Below are 19,290 nucleotides of genomic sequence, written 5' to 3'. Positions count from 1 at the left end.
TTGAGAACTTGCTACCAAGCTCCTGTGTGTATAAGACACACACTGTGTTTTCTCTTAGACATTATTCTGAAGACACGTGTAACCACGTTTAAATCAGCCTGTTGGTAACAGTCACTCTGTGTTATTCTGGAATGTATCAGGCATATAATGCACACCGGAATTGTTTGAGTGTCAATTATTTCGTGACTAATAAATTCTATTAGTTTAATTGAGTAAATGCATTCCTCTTTTTACAGAGTAATTATTTGATTGACTACATGCCTGTAATTTCCTAGGTCTATTGATAGTTGTTAATTCCACTATACACAGAGCACATGCTTTGGGTACCAATTTGACATCCCTAAACTGCTTGCCTCAATAAATGAATCGTAAAACATTGGGTCGCCAGGATTAGCTATTCGTATCTAGCCTCTTTAATAATTGCATTACAGTGTAAGATAGATACATGTTTACTATAGTCATACTGAGAGGTGATGCAAGACTAGATCCTCCAGAGAAACACAGGGCTTGCTATATGTATTCATGTAACCATGGAGTCAGATTGACAAATGTAGTTTGTTATTATTCAACATCAATTCTACATAATAACGGATGGATGATTTCCACCAAACTACACCAGCCAAACCACACCTAATGTAACCCAACCAAACCACACCTAATGTAACCCAGCCAAACCACACCTAATGTAACCCAACCAAACCACACCTAATGTAACCCAACCTGACCTAATGTAACCCAGCCAAACCACACCTAATGTAACCCAACCTGACCTAATGTAACCCAACCAAACCACACCTAATGTAACCCAACCAAACCACACCTAATGTAACCCAACCAAACCACACCTAATGTAACCCAGCCAAACCACACCTAATGTAACCCAACCAAACCACACCTAATGTAACCCAACCTGACCTAATGTAACCCAGCCAAACCACACCTAATGTAACTCAACCTGACCTAATGTAACCCAACCAAACCACACCTAATGTAACCCAACCTGACCTAATGTAACCCAACCAAACCACACCTAATGTAACCCAACCTGACCTAATGTAACCCAACCTGACCTAATGTAACCCAAACTGACCTAATGTAACCCAACCTGACCTAATGTAACCCAAACTGACCTAATGTAACCCAACCTGACCTAATGTAACCCAAACTGACCTAATGTAACCCAACCAAACCACACCTAATGTAACTCAACCAAACCACACCTAATGTAACCCAACCAAACCACACCTAATGTAACCCAACCTGACCTAATGTAACCCAGCCAAACCACACCTAATGTAACTCAACCTGACCTAATGTAACCCAGCCAAACCTTACCTAATGTAACCCAACCTGACCTAATGTAATCCAACCTGACCTAATGTAATCCAACCAAACCTTACCTAATGTAACCCAACCTGACCTAATGTAACCCAACCTGACCTAATGTAACCCAAACTGACCTAATGTAACCCAACCTGACCTAATGTAACCCAGCCAAACCACACCTAATGTAACCCAACCAAACCACACCTAATGTAACCCAACCAAACCACACCTAATGTAACCCAACCAAACCACACCTAATGTAACCCAACCTGACCTAATATAACCCAACCAAACCTTACCTAATGTAACCCAACCTGACCTAATGTAACCCAACCTGACCTAATGTAACCCAACCTGACCTAATGTAACCCAACCTGACCACACCTAATGTAACCCAACCTGACCTAATGTAACCCAACCTGACCTAATGTAACCCAACCTGACCACACCTAATGTAACCCAACCTGACCTAATGTAACCCAACCTGACCTAATGTAACCCAACCTGACCTAATGTAATCCAACCAAACCTGACCTAATGTAACCCAACCAAACCTGACCTAATGTAATCCAACCTGACCTAATGTAATCCAACCAAACCTTACCTAATGTAACCCAACCTGACCTAATGTAACCCAACCTGACCTAATGTAACCCAAACTGACCTAATGTAACCCAACCTGACCTAATGTAACCCAGCCAAACCACACCTAATGTAACCCAGCCAAACCACACCTAATGTAACCCAACCTGACCTAATGTAACCCAACCAAACCACACCTAATGTAACCCAACCTGACCTAATGTAACCCAACCAAACCACACCTAATGTAACCCAACCTGACCTAATGTAACCCAACCAAACCACACCTAATGTAACTCAACCAAACCACACCTAATGTAACCCAACCAAACCACACCTAATGTAACCCAACCTGACCTAATATAACCCAACCAAACCTTACCTAATGTAACCCAACCTGACCTAATGTAACCCAACCTGACCTAATGTAACCCAACCTGACCTAATGTAACCCAACCTGACCACACCTAATGTAACCCAACCTGACCTAATGTAACCCAACCTGACCTAATGTAACCCAACCTGACCACACCTAATGTAACCCAACCTGACCTAATGTAACCCAACCTGACCTAATGTAACCCAACCTGACCTAATGTAACCCAACCTGACCTAATGTAACCCAACCTGACCTAATGTAACCCAACCAAACCACACCTAATGTAACCCAACCAAACCACACCTAATGTAACCCAACCAAACCACACCTAATGTAATCCAACCAAACCACACCTAATGTAACCCAACCTGACCTAATGTACACCAACCTGACCTAATGTAACCCAACCTGACCCAACCTAACCCAACCAAACCTGACCTAATCTAACCCAACCTGACCTAATCTAACCCAACCTGACCTAATCTAACCCAACCTGACCTAATCTAACCCAACTGACCTAATCTAACCCAACCTGACATAATCTAACCCAACCTGACCGAACTAATCCAACCTGACCTAATCTAACCCAACCTGACATAATCTAACCCAACCTGACCTAATCTAACCCGACCTGACCCAACCTAACAAAACCAGACCTGATATAACCAAACCTGACCTAAACCAACCCAACCTGACCTAATCTAACCCAACGAAAACTGACCTAATCTAACCCAACCCAACCTGACCTAATCTAACCCAACCCGACCTGACCTAACCAAAACCAAACCTGACCTAATCTAACACAACCTGTCCTAATCTAACACAACCCGACCTGACCTAACCCAAACCAAACCTGACCTAATCTAACACAACCTGTCCTAATCTAACACAACCCGACCTGACCTAATTTAACCAAACCTGACCTAATCTAACCCAACCTGACCTAATCTAACCAAACCCAACCAACCTGACCTAACCCAACCCAACCTGACTTAATCTAACCCAACCCAACCTAACCCAACCAAACCTGACGTAATCTAACCCAATACGACCTGACCTAACCTAACCTACCCCAACCAAACCTGACCTAATCTAACCCAACCTGACCTAATCTAACCCAATACGACCTGACCTGAAATAACCTAACCCAACCAAACCTAACCCAACCTACCTAATCTAACCCAACCCGACCTGACCGAACCTAACCCAACCAAACCCAACCCAACCTCACCTAACCCAACCCAACCTGACCTAATCTAATCTAACCGAACCCGACATGACCTAATCTAACCCAATGCAACCTGACCCAATCTAACCCAACCTGACCTAACCTAACCCAAACCAACCTGACCAAATCTAACCAAAACTGACCTAATCTAACCCAATCCAACCCAAACTGACCTAATCAAACCTGACCTAATCTAACCCAACCCAACCTGACCTAATCAAACCCAACCTGACCTGACCAAACATGATCTAACCAAACCTGACCTAATCTAACCCAACCCAACCCGACCTAACCTAACCCAACCTGACCCAATCTAACCCAACCCAACATGATCTAACCTAACCCAACCTGACCTAATCTAACCAAACCTGACCTAACCCAACCTGAACCAATCTAACCGAACCTGACCTAATCTAACCCTACCCAACCTGACCTAACCTAACCTAACCCAAACCCAACCTGACCTAATCTAACCAAACCTGACCTAACCCAACCTGACTTAATCCAACCCGACCTGACCTAACCTAACTCAACCTGCCGTAATCTACGCAAACCAAATCTGACCCAATCTAACCCAACCCAACCTGACCTAATATAACCAAACCTGACCCAACCTAATCTAAAGCAAACAAACCTGACCGAATCTAACCAACCCAACCTAATCTAACCCTACCCAACCTGACCTAACCTAACCCAAACCCAACCTGACCTAATCTAACCAAACCAAACCAGACCTAACCCAACCCAACCTAATCTAACCCAACCTGACCTAATCCAACCCAACCTGACCTAACCTAACTCAACCTGCAATAATCTACCCGAACCAAACCTGAGCCAATCTAACCCAACCCAACCTGACGTAATATAACCAAACCTGACCCAACCTAATCTAAAGCAAACAAACCTGACCTAATCTAACCCAACCCAACCTAATCTAACCCTACCCAACCTGACCTAACCTAACCCAAACCCAACCTGACCTAATCTAACCAAACCAAACCTGACCTAACCCAACCCAACCAACCTGACCTAACCCAACCCAACCTGACTTAATCTAACCCAACCTAACTCAACCAAACCTGACCTAATCTAACCCAACCCAACCCAACCTGACCTAATCAAACCCAACCTGACCTGACCAAACCTGATCTAACCAAACCTGACCTAATCTAACCCAACCCAACCCAACCTAACCTAAGCCAACCTGACCCAATCTAACCCAACCCAACATGACCTAACCTAACCTAACCCAAACCCAACCTGACCTAACCCAACCCAACCTAATCTACACCAACCTGACCTAATCCAACCCAACCTGACCTAACCTAACTCAACCTGCCCTAATCTACCCGAACCAAACCTGAGCCAATCTAACCCAACCCAACCTGACCTAATATAACCAAACCTGACCCAACCTAATCTAAAGCAAACAAACCTGACCTAATCTAACCCAACCCAACCTAATCTAACCCTACCCAACCTGACCTAACCTAACCCAAACCCAACCTGACCTAATCTAACCAAACCAAACCTGACCTAACCCAACCCAACCTAATCCAACCTGACCTAATCCAACCCAACCTGACCTAACCTAACTCAACCTGCCCTAATCTACCCGAACCAAACCTGAGCCAATCAAACCCAACCCAACCTGACCTAATATAACCAAACCTGACACAACCTAATCTAAAGCAAACAAACCTGACCTAATCTAACCCAACCCAACCTAATCTAAACCTACCCAACCTGACCTAACCTAACCCAAACCCAACCTGACCTAATCTAACCAAACCAAACCTGACCTAATCTAACCAAACCAAACCTGACCTAATCTAACCCAACCCAACCCGACCTAACCTAACCCAACCTGACCCAATCTAACCCAACCCAACATGATCTAATCTAACCAAACCAAACCTGACCTAATCTAACCAAACCAAACCTGACCTAATCTAACCCAACCCAACCCAATCTAACCCAACCCAACCTGACCTAAAATAACCAAACCTGACCCAACCTAATCTAAAGCAAACAAACCTGACCTAATCTAACCCAACCCAACCTAATCTAACCCTACCCAACCTGACCTAACCTAACCCAAACACAACCTGACCTAATCTAACCAAACCAAACCTGACCTAACCCAACCCAACCTAATCTAACCCAACCTGACCTAATCCAACCCAACCTGACCTAATCTAACTCAACCTGCCCTAATCTACCCGAACCAAACCTGACCCAATCTAACCCAACCCAACCTGACCTAATACAACCAAACCTGACCCAACCTAATCTAAAGCAAACAAACCTGACCTAATCTAACCCAACCCAACCTGACCTAACCCAACCTGACCTAACCTAACCCAACCAATCCTGACCTAATCTAACCCAACCCAACCTGACCTAGCCCAAACTGACCTAATCTAACCCAACCTGACCTAACCTAACCCAACCTGACCTAATCTAACCAAACCAAACCTGACCTAATCTAACCGTACCTGACCTAACCCAACCTGACCTAATCTAACCCAACCCTACCTGACCTAATCTAACCCAACCCAACCTGACCTAATCCAACCCAACCTGACCTAATCCAACCCAACCTGACCTAACCCAACCTGACCTAATCTAATCTAACCGAACCAAACCAGACCTAATCTAACCCAACCTGACCTAATCTAACCGAACCAAACCAAACCTGACCTAATCTAACCCAACCCAACCTGACCTAATCTAACCCGACCTGACCTAATCCAACCCAACCCGACCTAACCTAACCTGACCTAATCTAACCCAACCTGACCTAATATAACCCAACCTAATATAACCCAACCCAACCTGACCTAACCCAACCTACTCTAACCCAACCCAACCTGACCTAACCTAACCCAACCCCACCTGACCTAATCTAATCCAACCCAACCCAACCTGACCTAACCTAACCCAACCTGACCTAATCTAATCTAACCGAACCTGACCCAATCTAACCCAACCCAACCTGACCTAATATAACCAAACCTGACCCAACCTAATCTAAAGCAAACAAACCTGACCTAATCTAACCCAACCCAACCTAATCTAACCCTACCCAACCTGACCTAACCTAACCCAAACCCAACCTGACCTAATCTAACCAAACCAAACCTGACCTAACCCAACCCAACCTAATCCAACCTGACCTAATCCAACCCAACCTGACCTAACCTAACTCAACCTGCCCTAATCTACCCGAACCAAACCTGAGCCAATCTAACCCAACCCAACCTGACCTAATATAACCAAACCTGACACAACCTAATCTAAAGCAAACAAACCTGACCTAATCTAACCCAACCCAACCTAATCTAAACCTACCCAACCTGACCTAACCTAACCCAAACCCAACCTGACCTAATCTAACCAAACCAAACCTGACCTAATCTAACCAAACCAAACCTGACCTAATCTAACCCAACCCAACCCGACCTAACCTAACCCAACCTGACCCAATCTAACCCAACCCAACATGATCTAACCTAACCCAACCTGACCTAATCTAACCAAACCTGACCTAACCCAACCTGACCTAATCTAACCGAACCTGACCTAATCTAACCCTACCCAACCTGACCTAACCTAACCCAAACCCAACCTGACCTAATCTAACCAAACCTGACCTAACCCAACCTAATCTAACCCAACCTGACCTAATCCAACCCAACCTGACCTAACCTAACTCAATCTGCCCTAATCTACCCGAACCAAACCTGAGCCAATCTAACCCAACCCAACCTGACCTAAAATAACCAAACCTGACCCAACCTAATCTAAAGCAAACAAACCTGACCTAATCTAACCCAACCCAACCTAATCTAACCCTACCCAACCTGACCTAACCTAACCCAAACACAACCTGACCTAATCTAACCAAACCAAACCTGACCTAACCCAACCCAACCTAATCTAACCCAACCTGACCTAATCCAACCCAACCTGACCTAATCTAACTCAACCTGCCCTAATCTACCCGAACCAAACCTGACCCAATCTAACCCAACCCAACCTGACCTAATACAACCAAACCTGACCCAACCTAATCTAAAGCAAACAAACCTGACCTAATCTAACCCAACCCAACCTGACCTAACCCAACCTGACCTAACCTAACCCAACCAATCCTGACCTAATCTAACCCAACCCAACCTGACCTAGCCCAAACTGACCTAATCTAACCCAACCTGACCTAACCTAACCCAACCTGACCTAATCTAACCAAACCAAACCTGACCTAATCTAACCGTACCTGACCTAACCCAACCTGACCTAATCTAACCCAACCCTACCTGACCTAATCTAACCCAACCCAACCTGACCTAATCCAACCCAACCTGACCTAATCCAACCCAACCTGACCTAACCCAACCTGACCTAATCTAATCTAACCGAACCAAACCAGACCTAATCTAACCCAACCTGACCTAATCTAACCGAACCAAACCAAACCTGACCTAATCTAACCCAACCCAACCTGACCTAATCTAACCCGACCTGACCTAATCCAACCCAACCCGACCTAACCTAACCTGACCTAATCTAACCCAACCTGACCTAATATAACCCAACCTAATATAACCCAACCCAACCTGACCTAACCCAACCTACTCTAACCCAACCCAACCTGACCTAACCTAACCCAACCCCACCTGACCTAATCTAATCCAACCCAACCCAACCTGACCTAACCTAACCCAACCTGACCAAATCTAATCTAACCGAACCTGACCTAATCTAACCCAACCCAACCTGACCTAACCCAACCCAACCTGACCTAATCTAACCCAACCCAACCTGACCTAACCTAACCCAACCGTTCCTGACCTAATCTAACCCAACCCAACCTGACCTAATCTAACCAAACCTGACCCAACCCAACCTGACCTAATCTAACCCAACCCAACCTGACCTAATCTAACCCAACCCAACCCAACCTGACCAAACACAACCCAACCTGACCAAACACAACCCAACCTGACCTAATCTAATCCAACCCAACCCAACCTGACCTAATCCAACCCAACCCAACCCAACCTAACCCAACCCAACCTAACCTAACCCAACCCAACCTAACCTGACCTAATACAACCAAACCTGACCCAACCTAATCTAAAGCAAACAAACCTGACCTAATCTAACCCAACCCAACCTGACCTAACCCAACCTGACCTAACCTAACCCAACCAATCCTGACCTAATCTAACCCAACCCAACCTGACCTAGCCCAACCTGACCTAATCTAACCCAACCTGACCTAACCTAACCCAACCTGACCTAATCTAACCAAACCCAACCTGACCTAATCTAACCCAACCCTACCTGACCTAATCTAACCCAACCCAACCTGACCTAATCCAACCCAACCTGACCTAATCCAACCCAACCTGACCTAACCCAACCTGACCTCATCTAATCTAACCGAACCAAACCTGACCTAATCTAACCCAACCTGACCTAATCTAACCGAACCAAACCAAACCTGACCTAATCTAACCCAACCCAACCTGACCTAATCTAACCCGACCTGACCTAATCCAACCCGACCTAACCTAACCTGACCTAATCTAACCCAACCTGACCTAATATAACCCAACCTAATATAACCCAACCCAACCTGACCTAACCCAACCTACTCTAACCCAACCCAACCTGACCTAACCTAACCCAACCCCACCTGACCTAATCTAACCCAACCCAACCCAACCTGACCTAACCTAACCCAACCTGACCTAATCTAATCTAACCGAACCTGACCTAATCTAACCCAACCTAACCTGACCTAACCCAACCCAACCTGACCTAATCTAACCCAACCCAACCTGACCTAACCTAACCCAACCAATCCTGACCTAATCTAACCCAACCCAACCTGACCTAACCCAACCCAACCTGACCTAATCTAACCCAACCCAACCTGACCTAACCTAACCCAACCTGACCTAATCTAACCAAACCAAACCAAACCTGACCTAATCTAACCAAACCTGACCCAACCCAACCTGACCTAATCTAACCCAACCCAACCTGACCTAATCTAACCCAACCCAACCCAACCTGACCAAACACAACCCAACCTGACCAAACACAACCCAACCTGACCTAATCTAATCCAACCCAACCCAACCTGACCTAATCCAACCCAACCCAACCCAACCTAACCCAACCCAACCTAACCTAACCCAACCCAACCTAACCCAACCTAACCTGACCCAATCTAACCTAACCTAACCTAACCTAACCTAACCTAACCCAACCCAACCTAACCTGACCCAACCCAACCTGACCCAACCTAACCTGACCCAATCTAACCTAACCCAACCTAACCTGACCCAATCTAACCTTACCTAACCCAACCTAACCTGACCCAACCTAACCCAACTTAACCTTGAGCTAAATGTAATGGAGGTGAAAAGGCCTGTTCTCTCATTCACCATCGTGTGTGTGTGTGTGTGTGTGTGTGTGTGTGTGTGTGTGTGTGTGTGTGTGTGTGTGTGTGTGTGTGTGTGTGTGTGTGTGTGTGTGTGTGTGTGTGTGTGTGTGTGTGTGTGTGTGTGTGTGTGTGTGAAAAGGAACAGGGCCAAATAGAAGCAGCTGCGGTCTGTGATGCAATGTTTACATGTGTAGATTGATTTGAAAGAGAAGATGGAAGATTCCAGGAATGGAATCTTCTCTGATATAGAGGGTTCTAGAAAATCGACTTTTAGAATGTATCATATTAGCATTACAATGCTAAGGAATGATATGTTGATGGTGTACAATCATCTCTACGGGTGAGTCCCAAATCATACCCTTATTCCTATATAGAGCCCCATGGGCTGCTGGTCTAAAGTAGTGCACTATAAAGGGAACAAGTTGCCATTTGGAACATAGCCTAAGTAGCTATACTGTTGTGCCAGTGGGAAGTACTAAGGCTGTTCTGGTAATGATCGCTGTAAGCCATTTAGTATTCATGTTCAATCAGGTGACTCCTGCCAGTATTGAGTTCAATTGAAGGGAAGGAAGCCTGGCATGGGGTTGTGTAATTGCGTTCACGCTGTGGAGCCAATCAGAATGAGTCAGTTTTACTGGCTAAATAGCTGCGTAATGAACAAAGCTGAGAAAAAAAGTGTAGTGTTCAAAACCCATTTTTTTTATTTTTATTTCAAGAGACAAAGCTGATCCTGAGATATAGCTGAAGAGTTCTCTCTCTCTTCTCTCCCACTACTGTATGTTCATAATGCTGCGATATGTCCAGACATCTTCTTCTTTTGTTCTGGTTTACCTTTATACACCTGTGACAACAACATGACCCCCCCCCCCCCCCAATAGTCCAATTCAGCACCACAGACAGCGTCAGCTGACACGACTTTCCAAACTCCTCGCTTACATACCATACTTTCGTTGCTGTCTCTTCAGCACCACGGACAGGGTCAACTGACACGACAACAGAATTGCAACATATTGGTTCAGCACCAATGGACAGCACCAAACTGCTCGGCCATGCATTCAACACCATTGACAGGAGGTAAGTGACACAGCTGTCATTTCAGCACCGTGGACAGCACCAAACTGCTCGGCCATGCATTCAACACCATTGACAGGAAGCAAGTGACACAGCTGTCATTTCAGCACCGTGGACAGCGCCAAACTGCACGGCCATGCATTCAACACCATTGACAGGAGGCAAGTGACACAGCTGTCATTTCAGCACCGTGGACAGCGCCAAACTGCACGGCCATGCATTCAACACCATTGACTGGAGGCAAGTGACACAGCTGTCATTTCAGCACCATGGACAGCACCAACTGTTATTTAAGGCCATTCATTCAGCACTACCTGTCTGCCACCTTACAGCTGGCATTACACTAGACAGCTCCTAACCAGCGTTGCCGATTATGACAAGAGTGGGCACTCCTAACACTTTCTTTCAAGGGGAAACATGGAAAATTAAAACCAAACACTTGACTTGAACCATGCATTTAAGACACTGATATTAAAAAGTAGGTATATTTTTCCGGGTGATTTAAATAATTTGCTTGCAACAGATGACATTCATATTCTGACTGATCTCTGAAACTCATTTAGATAATACTTTTGATTATACAGTAGTAGCAATACAAGGTTTACAGCAAAGACAGAAATGCCAAAGGTGGAGGTGTTGCTGTTTATATTTAGAACCACATTACTGTAGAGCTTAGAGACGATCTCATGTTAAAATACTGTTGAAGTAATATGGCTACAGGTTCATCTGCCTCACCTAAAGCCCATTCTGGTGGGAAGCTGCTATAGACCACCAAGTGCTAACACAGTATCTGGATAACGTGTGAAATGCTTGATAATGTATGTTATATCAACAGAGGTATATTTTCTGGGTGATTTAAATATTGACTGGCTTTCAGGAAAAAGCTTCAAACTGTAACCAATGCCTGCAACCTGGTTCAGGTTATCAGTCAACCTACCAGGGAAGTTACAAACAGCACAAGAATGAAATCATCAACATGTATCGATCCCATCTTTACTAATACCACAGACATTTGCTTTAAACCAGTATACAAATTGATAGGATGTAGTGATCACAATATAGTAGCCATATCTAGTTAAACCAAAGTTCCAAAGGCTGGGCCTATTATAGTGAATAAGGTCATACAATACGTTCTGTAGTGATTCCTATGCTGATGATGTAAAGAATATGTGTTGGTCTGTGGTGTGTAATGAGGAGCAACCAGACCCTGCACTTGACACATTTATGAAATTGTTTATCCCAGTTATTAATAAGCATGCACCCATTAAGAAAATGACTGTAAAAACTGTTAAATCCCCTGAGGATTGATGAGAAATGGAAAAATGGTATGGTTGAGAGGGATGAGGCAAAAGGAATGGCAAATAAGTCTGGCGGCACAACCGATTGGCAAACGTACTGCAAATTGAGAAATCATGTGACTAATCTGAATAAGAGGAAGAAGAAACCACACCATGAAACAAAGATCAATGACATAAAGAATGATAGTAAAAAGCTTTGGAGCACCTTAAAGGAAGTTTTGGGCAAAAAGGCAAACTCAGCTCCATCATTCATTTGAATCAGATGGCTCATTCATCACAAAACCCTCTGATATTGCCAACTACTTTACAGATTTCCGGCGAACTTAGGCATGACATGCCGGCAACAACCACTGATACTATTTTTTATTGGATGTCTTTATTTAACTAGGCAAGTCCGTTAAGAAATCCATCTGATTTACAATGACGGCCTACCCCAACACTCTGGGCCAATTGGGCGCCGCCCTAGTGATCAGACTACCGATCATGGCCGGTTGCGATACAGCCCGGGATCGAACCCGGGTCTGCAGTCGCGCCTCTAGCTCTGTGATATCAGTGTCTTAGACCGCTGTGCCACTCAGGATCCCTAAAATAAACTGATTATTGACACCACACATCTAAGTATATCAGACCAAATGACGAAAGACAAGCGTTGTAATTTTGAATTCCGTAAAGTGAGTGTGGAAGAGGTGAAAAAAATGATCGTCTATCAACAATGACTAGCCAAAGTTTGACCAAATACAATGCTATTTTACAGTAAACGAACTGACGACAGACTTTCAGCACACCTTGGCAGCAGCTAATGGGAATCCCTAATAAAACTCAAATACGAAATATGACAATATATGTATTAACTTTTGATCACTTAACCTGGCCAGGTAAAAAGTAATAGATCATATTCCGTTCATTTGTAGTCCTACAGTTAACCTAAAAGGCTATACACCAACCATGCAGTGGGGAAGGTTTAGGCCTACTTCCAAGACATTACTCAAAACAAGCTGCCTAGGTCCTAGTGGCAGTCATCACTTACCCGAGGCCCCCTGCATCCAGCCGCAGATCTTATAGACGGTGGTGGTGGAGAACAGGAAGAAGAGAGTGAAGGAAGCGATGCAAGCCATCACCAACATCATCGACATTCCTACGAAGAACGACGCGGCCTTGAACGCGGTGGAAGGGATCTGAGCGAACTCTGTGAAGGTCCCTGTGCAGTCGAGCTCTCTCTGGATTCCGTCCCCGGTGCAGAAGTGGAAGAGGCCGAAGTAGCCGGCCTGAGGGGTGTCCACGCCGTCTCCGATCCAATAGGGCTGGCTGAAGATCACCACGTTCAAGATGGCGAACAGGATGGTGAAAATGGCCCACAGGAGTCCGATGGCACGGGAGTTGCGGACGTAGTTATGCTGGTATAGTTTAATGTCATCCGTCGACATGGATGGGAGCATCGACGCGGCCGATCCGGGAATCATTGTAGCACAGTTTGTGTTGTATCCCAGTCCGGGTATTATGAAGTAGCCTAGATATGCTTATTTAAATTAGGTAGACAAGCAACGGGAGGGATAATTAACTGACTAATTAATTAGTTGAGAAATGCAGGAGTCCGTAGTTATTTCTGCTGTTAAAAGCACCCAACAGTAGGCCTAGCCTAGATTGAATGAATCACATCAAAGGCAACATCTGGCCAGCATATTCAACTCATGACGTCGCATCCCGATGCTGGTGCATACACTGGATAGTCAAAACGTTTATCTGCAAGCTCGCTCCTATATTTAGCCTAACTGATAACTCTGAGAACTTGGCGACTCCTGAACTAGTGTCTGTGAGAAATAATTCCCTCCCACCTCTCTCGTAGGCTACGAATGCCCGTCTGTCAGACACATCGCTCTCTGGGCACGTGTCACTTGCGTATGTCCCCGGAATACCTCCTTGAAAAACACAGCAAATATCAGATTGTCATTCGGATATTACACATGACATTTCACAAATTATCAAATTTAAATCGATATACATTTTTTTGGCCTACCAATAGCTTACAGAACAGCAGTGACTGCAATAGGCTATGCCTCCAATTTCCTAAGCAACGTAGACGACAGCGACAGAATCAAACCGGAGCAAACGAAACACAATGTCTATGATGCATTCCCTCCCGTAAACCCAAATCACAATCCTGCGAGATAATTCACAGCATCTAGCCCGGGATAAATTACACACAGCCCTGTCCCGGTATTTTGCTAAGGATAATATTTTCACGAGCTACGGCAGCATCAGCAGCCTCTGTCAGTGATGCTGAAAGAAAGGAGAGGAGAAGAGGAAGAGAGGAGGAGTGAAAAGAGGAGAGACACGATTCAATAACCGCACCAGATGAAGCGGACAGTGTGCTTGTCAACGCTGACGATGTTCAGTTCTCTCAACCTATAACAACATTGCATCTGTCTGCCCCATGAGGTGTTTAAATATAGCCTGTTACATTCTATCCAAGCAATTAATTTCAAAGAGATGTGTAGCCCTACATTCGTGACTAGCCGTCCAAACACTGCTGCATCAATCCCACAACCTCGCGTTCTGGCTTTGGTACCGTCTGTAGGTTACGGACAGATCCGGACGACAAGACAAGCCCACATCCTCGCAATCACATGATCTGCGCTTGACAGCTTGCGCGTCGAAATGGAGGCTGTACAATAATCGCAAAACAAATTTCAAATGCTCACGCGGCTCGGTCGGGGCGAAAATGGCCTCTCAGATTCAGTGGTCCGGTTAGTGCACGCGGCGCGCCTCTCCCGGTCACTCGGTCTCTATGACTGAGTTAAAGATGGTAGTCTACCTGTCGTGCAGGACTGAACGCCTCACAGGAGGATGTCAGATTAGATGAGGAAGGACATTCAAGTATGCTGGTGCACGAGGAAACAGGCACCTTCCCACATACCAATTTACTAGAATGAAACAGACATCATTGGCCATTATTACTGGAGCGACTTATTCACCTGTTTGGCCATATTGTGTTTGGATGACTGCAACTTTAATCTTCAAAAATAAAGTACCTTCACATGTAACAAACATACCTACATTTCACCATGTATGAATACAACAGAGACAATACTATATCGTTTGTGCAGTAGCCCACACAAACCCATATTGGTTTTGCACATAGTGATGTGGTAAACATACACATTTGGGTCAGTGATTGTCACTGTAAAATCTTTAATCCACAAGCTTTTAGGGGGGGGGGGGGGCATCCACTACACAGGAAGAGGATGGGGGGGGGCATCCATCCACAACACAGGAAGAGGATTGGGGGGGGGGGGGGCATCGGCATCCACAACACAGGAAGAGGATTGGGGGGGGGGGGGCATCCAAAACACAGGAAGAGGATCATTTGAATGGGGGGGGGGGCATCCACAACACAGGATGAGGATCATTTGAATCTGGATAAAACAGGGTTCTGACAAACTAGCCCCCTGTTACATCATCACCATTATGACTCATCACCCAGGGTTTAGCCCGGATCACTAATGTGTCCCAAATGGTACATTGTTACCTACATAGTGCACTACGTTTGACCTGGGGCCGGTAAGGATCTGATCAAACGCAGTGCACTATATATAGAGAATTAGGGTGCCGTTTGGGACTAAGCCATGGAACCAGAGTAGCTAATATAGAACTGCTGCTCTGGTATTATTACACGTTTATACACAATATTTGATGGATTTGGGGGTTTAATGCTGTGTTTTAAGGCACAGGATTGGCGCTCTCCGTGGTGCTGAATGAAGAGCCATGTACAGTGTATTTGGCAGTGGTTTAAAGTACTTAAGTAAAAAATACTTTAAAGTAAGTCGTTTTTTTGGGGGGTTGTCTGTACTTTACTATTTATATTTTTGACAACTTTTACTTTTGCTTCACTACATTTCTAAAGAAAATATTGTACTTTTTACTTCATACATTTTCCCCTGACAACCCAAAAGTACTCGTTACATTTTGAACGCTTAGCAGGACAGGAAAATTGTGAAATTGACGCACTTATCAAGAGCACACGTGGCCATCCCTACTGCCTATGGTCTCACTAAACACAAATGCATCTTTTGTAAATAATGTGTGAGTGTTGGAGTGTGCCCCTGGCTATCCGTACATTTTTTTTAAACAAGAAAATGACGTCGTCTGCTTTGCTTAATATAAGGAATTTGAGATGGTTTATACTTTTTACTTCTACTTTTGATACTTAAGTATATTTAAAACCAACTACTTCTAGACTTTTTCACAAGTAGTATTTTACTGGGTAACTTTCACTTGAGTAACTTCACATTAATGTGTCTTTACGTTTACTACAGTTTGACAGTTGGGTACTTTTCCCACCACTGGCATTTGGAAAGTATTCAGACCCCTTGACATTTTCCACATTTTGTTACGTTACAGTCTTATTCTAAAATAAATATAATTTATTATTTTTCCCCACACTCATTAATCTAAACACGATACCCCATAATGATAAAGCAAAAATATTTTTTTTAGAAAAAAAAAAACTTAAATACCTTATTTAAATAAGTATTCAGACCCTTTGCTATGAGGCTCGAAATTGAGCTCAGGTGCATCCTGTTTCCATTGATTATCCTTGAGAGGTTTCTACAACTTCATTGGAGACCCTGTGGTAAATTAAATTGTTTGGACATGATTTGGAAAGGCACACACCTGTCTACATAAGGTCTCACAGTTGACAGTGCATGTCAGAGCAAAAACCCAAGTCATGAGGTCAAAGGAATTGTGACTCAAAATTGAGCTCAGGTTCTACCTGTATCCATTGATCATCCTTGAAAACAGATATATCACATTTACATAAGTATTCAGACCCTGTACTCAGTACTTTTGTTGAAGCACCTTTGGCAGCGATTACAGCCAGTCTGAGGTCCTGAGCGCTCTGGAGCAGGTTTTCATGAAGATCTCTCTGTACTTTGCTCCATTCATCTTTCCTTTGATCCTGACCAGTGGCAATTTTAGCATGTAAATCTTGGTGGGGTAAACACATTATTTTTGTTGTTGTTGATGCATGCCAGCAAATCCACTACACAACACAAAGCAACACAAATAAAGGTGAAATACATTTTTAAAAAAGCTACACAACACAATACTAAACAATACATTAATTGCACTATAACGGTGACAAACGGTGCCCACAAACTGTTAGTGCCTACATAAAGCTGTCCCAACAGCAGAGTCCCAACACCTTACCACTGCTACACCTGGCTATCAGCGGAGCCTTGTCTGGCAACAGTTTTTTCAGCCTCATTTATTGCCTTTTTTAAAAAAACATAGCTGATACGGCTGACTTACTTAAACAAATGTGGTTTCTACTGGCAATTGAGATGTACAAACTATGGCATAAGGGAATGATGAGTGGATAAGAGGCAATCAGTAATTTCGATTAAGACATTAATGAGCGAGCGGATGTAGTCAATACAGTTATTTGAAATGTACAGCGACAGAATTCAGAACATGGGCCGTTCTTACAGTATTCTCCCTGTACACCAAGTCAGAACTGTGGGATAAATAAAGCAGGCATATAAGCAGACAATGAAAGCTCTTAAAATATTAAATGATGACATTTATCTAAAACAGGCTATAGGTTACATGTGCACCACCAAGTCAGAACAGTAGGCTAAATAATGAGTGGAAAAATGACCAAATTATTAGGGTGAGGCTACTAACAGTTTAGTAAGCATAATACATCATTAATGCAGCAGCATACAAGACATTTTTGGACTCACCTTGTTGTGCCGTGCTCACTTGAACAGGAAGGTGGTGCGGCAAATCCTTCGTGGGCAAATTTTGTCATTAAACTTTGTCATCAAATTCTGTCTTTCTCTGGATTTATGGTGCTTTCAAGACAACTGGGAATCTGGAAAAAAAAACAAGGTTCGAATCATGATGACATCAGTGATCTTCAAGTCGGAGCTCTAGAGAGAGGCCAGCATTTTCGAATTGCAATTCCGAGTTGAATGACTGTTCAACACGTATTTTCACAGTCTGAGTTTGTTCTTTTTCAGAGTTCCCAGTTGTCTTGAACTCACTGAAATCTGAGGTTTCCCTGTTCCTAGTTTCCAGTTGTTTGAGCGCGGCAGAAGTCATGCTGGATTGACAGCATGGCCAATGTTGAATGTTTATCCTTTAAAACTTGGAAAATAAACCCTTTAACCCAGACTTGGACCACACACCCACTCCACTGAATAGCAGACGAGTGATTGCTTTGCAATGCTTGCAGTTAGCCACAGATTCCTTCCAAACCACTCATTGTTGAATTTGCAATTTCCAACTTGTTCTGTAATGTTTATGTCCATTGACCGATTAGCACTGATACGTTTATCTATAATTTCTCTTCATAATTTCTCTTCAGATGACAAAGATTACAAATCATTTGCCAGTAGATTGTTGACTTGATTCATGATGATGACTGCTCGCTTGCTAGCTAAGATTTTGAAAGTATGACGTTGACATGATCAGTCCAATCAAAGCTACGGTAGATACAGTGCCTTGCGAAAGTATTCGGCCCCCTTGAACTTTGCGACCTTTTGCCGCATTTCAGGCTTCAAACATAAAGATATAAAACTGTATTTTTTTGTGAAGAATCAACAACAAGTGGGACACAATCATGAAGTGGAACGACATTTATTGGATATTTCAAACTTTTTTAACAAATCAAAAACTGAAAAATTGGGCGTGCAAAATTATTCAGCCCCCTTAAGTTCATACTTTGTAGCGCCACCTTTTGCTGCGATTACAGCTGTAAGTCGCTTGGGGTATGTCTCTATCAGTTTTGCACATCGAGAGACTGACATTTTTTCCCATTCCTCCTTGCAAAACAGCTCGAGCTCATGATGCTCTCTGCGCTTTTAACGGACCTCTGAGACTATCACAGTGCAGGTGCATTTATACGGAGACTTGATTACACACAGGTGGATTGTATTTA

The 19,290-nt window shown here is 43.9% G+C and overlaps 1 protein-coding gene across 4 annotated transcripts in view; it reads right to left on the bottom strand.

Annotated features, from left to right (window-relative positions):
• Positions 1 to 15,148, bottom strand: part of LOC110500611 (LHFPL tetraspan subfamily member 3 protein) — a 69,764-nt gene extending 54,616 nt beyond the window's left edge. Inside the window, exons 1-2 of one of the 4 annotated variants that reach the window (XM_036960170.2) lie at positions 14,849 to 15,138; positions 13,375 to 14,263 (exon numbers count right to left, since the gene is read on the bottom strand). In XM_036960170.2, the coding sequence (XP_036816065.1) occupies positions 13,375 to 13,807 (433 nt within the window). In that variant the 5' untranslated portion in view covers positions 13,808 to 14,263; positions 14,849 to 15,138. Of the gene's footprint in view, positions 1 to 13,374 lie in introns of all 4 variants that reach the window. The other 3 variants (XM_090213363.1, XM_090213367.1, XM_036960160.2) reach the window with 3 other exon arrangements.
• Between the last annotated feature and the right edge of the window lie 4,142 nt (positions 15,149 to 19,290).

The sequence above is a fragment of the Oncorhynchus mykiss genome, chromosome 2 (assembly GCF_057628025.1).
Source record: "Oncorhynchus mykiss isolate SJ-2025 chromosome 2, ASM5762802v1, whole genome shotgun sequence".
NCBI classification, from domain to species: Eukaryota; Metazoa; Chordata; class Actinopteri; order Salmoniformes; family Salmonidae; genus Oncorhynchus; species Oncorhynchus mykiss.
Note: the sequence above shows the minus strand (reverse complement) of the source record. Positions and strands in the feature narration are given on the sequence as shown.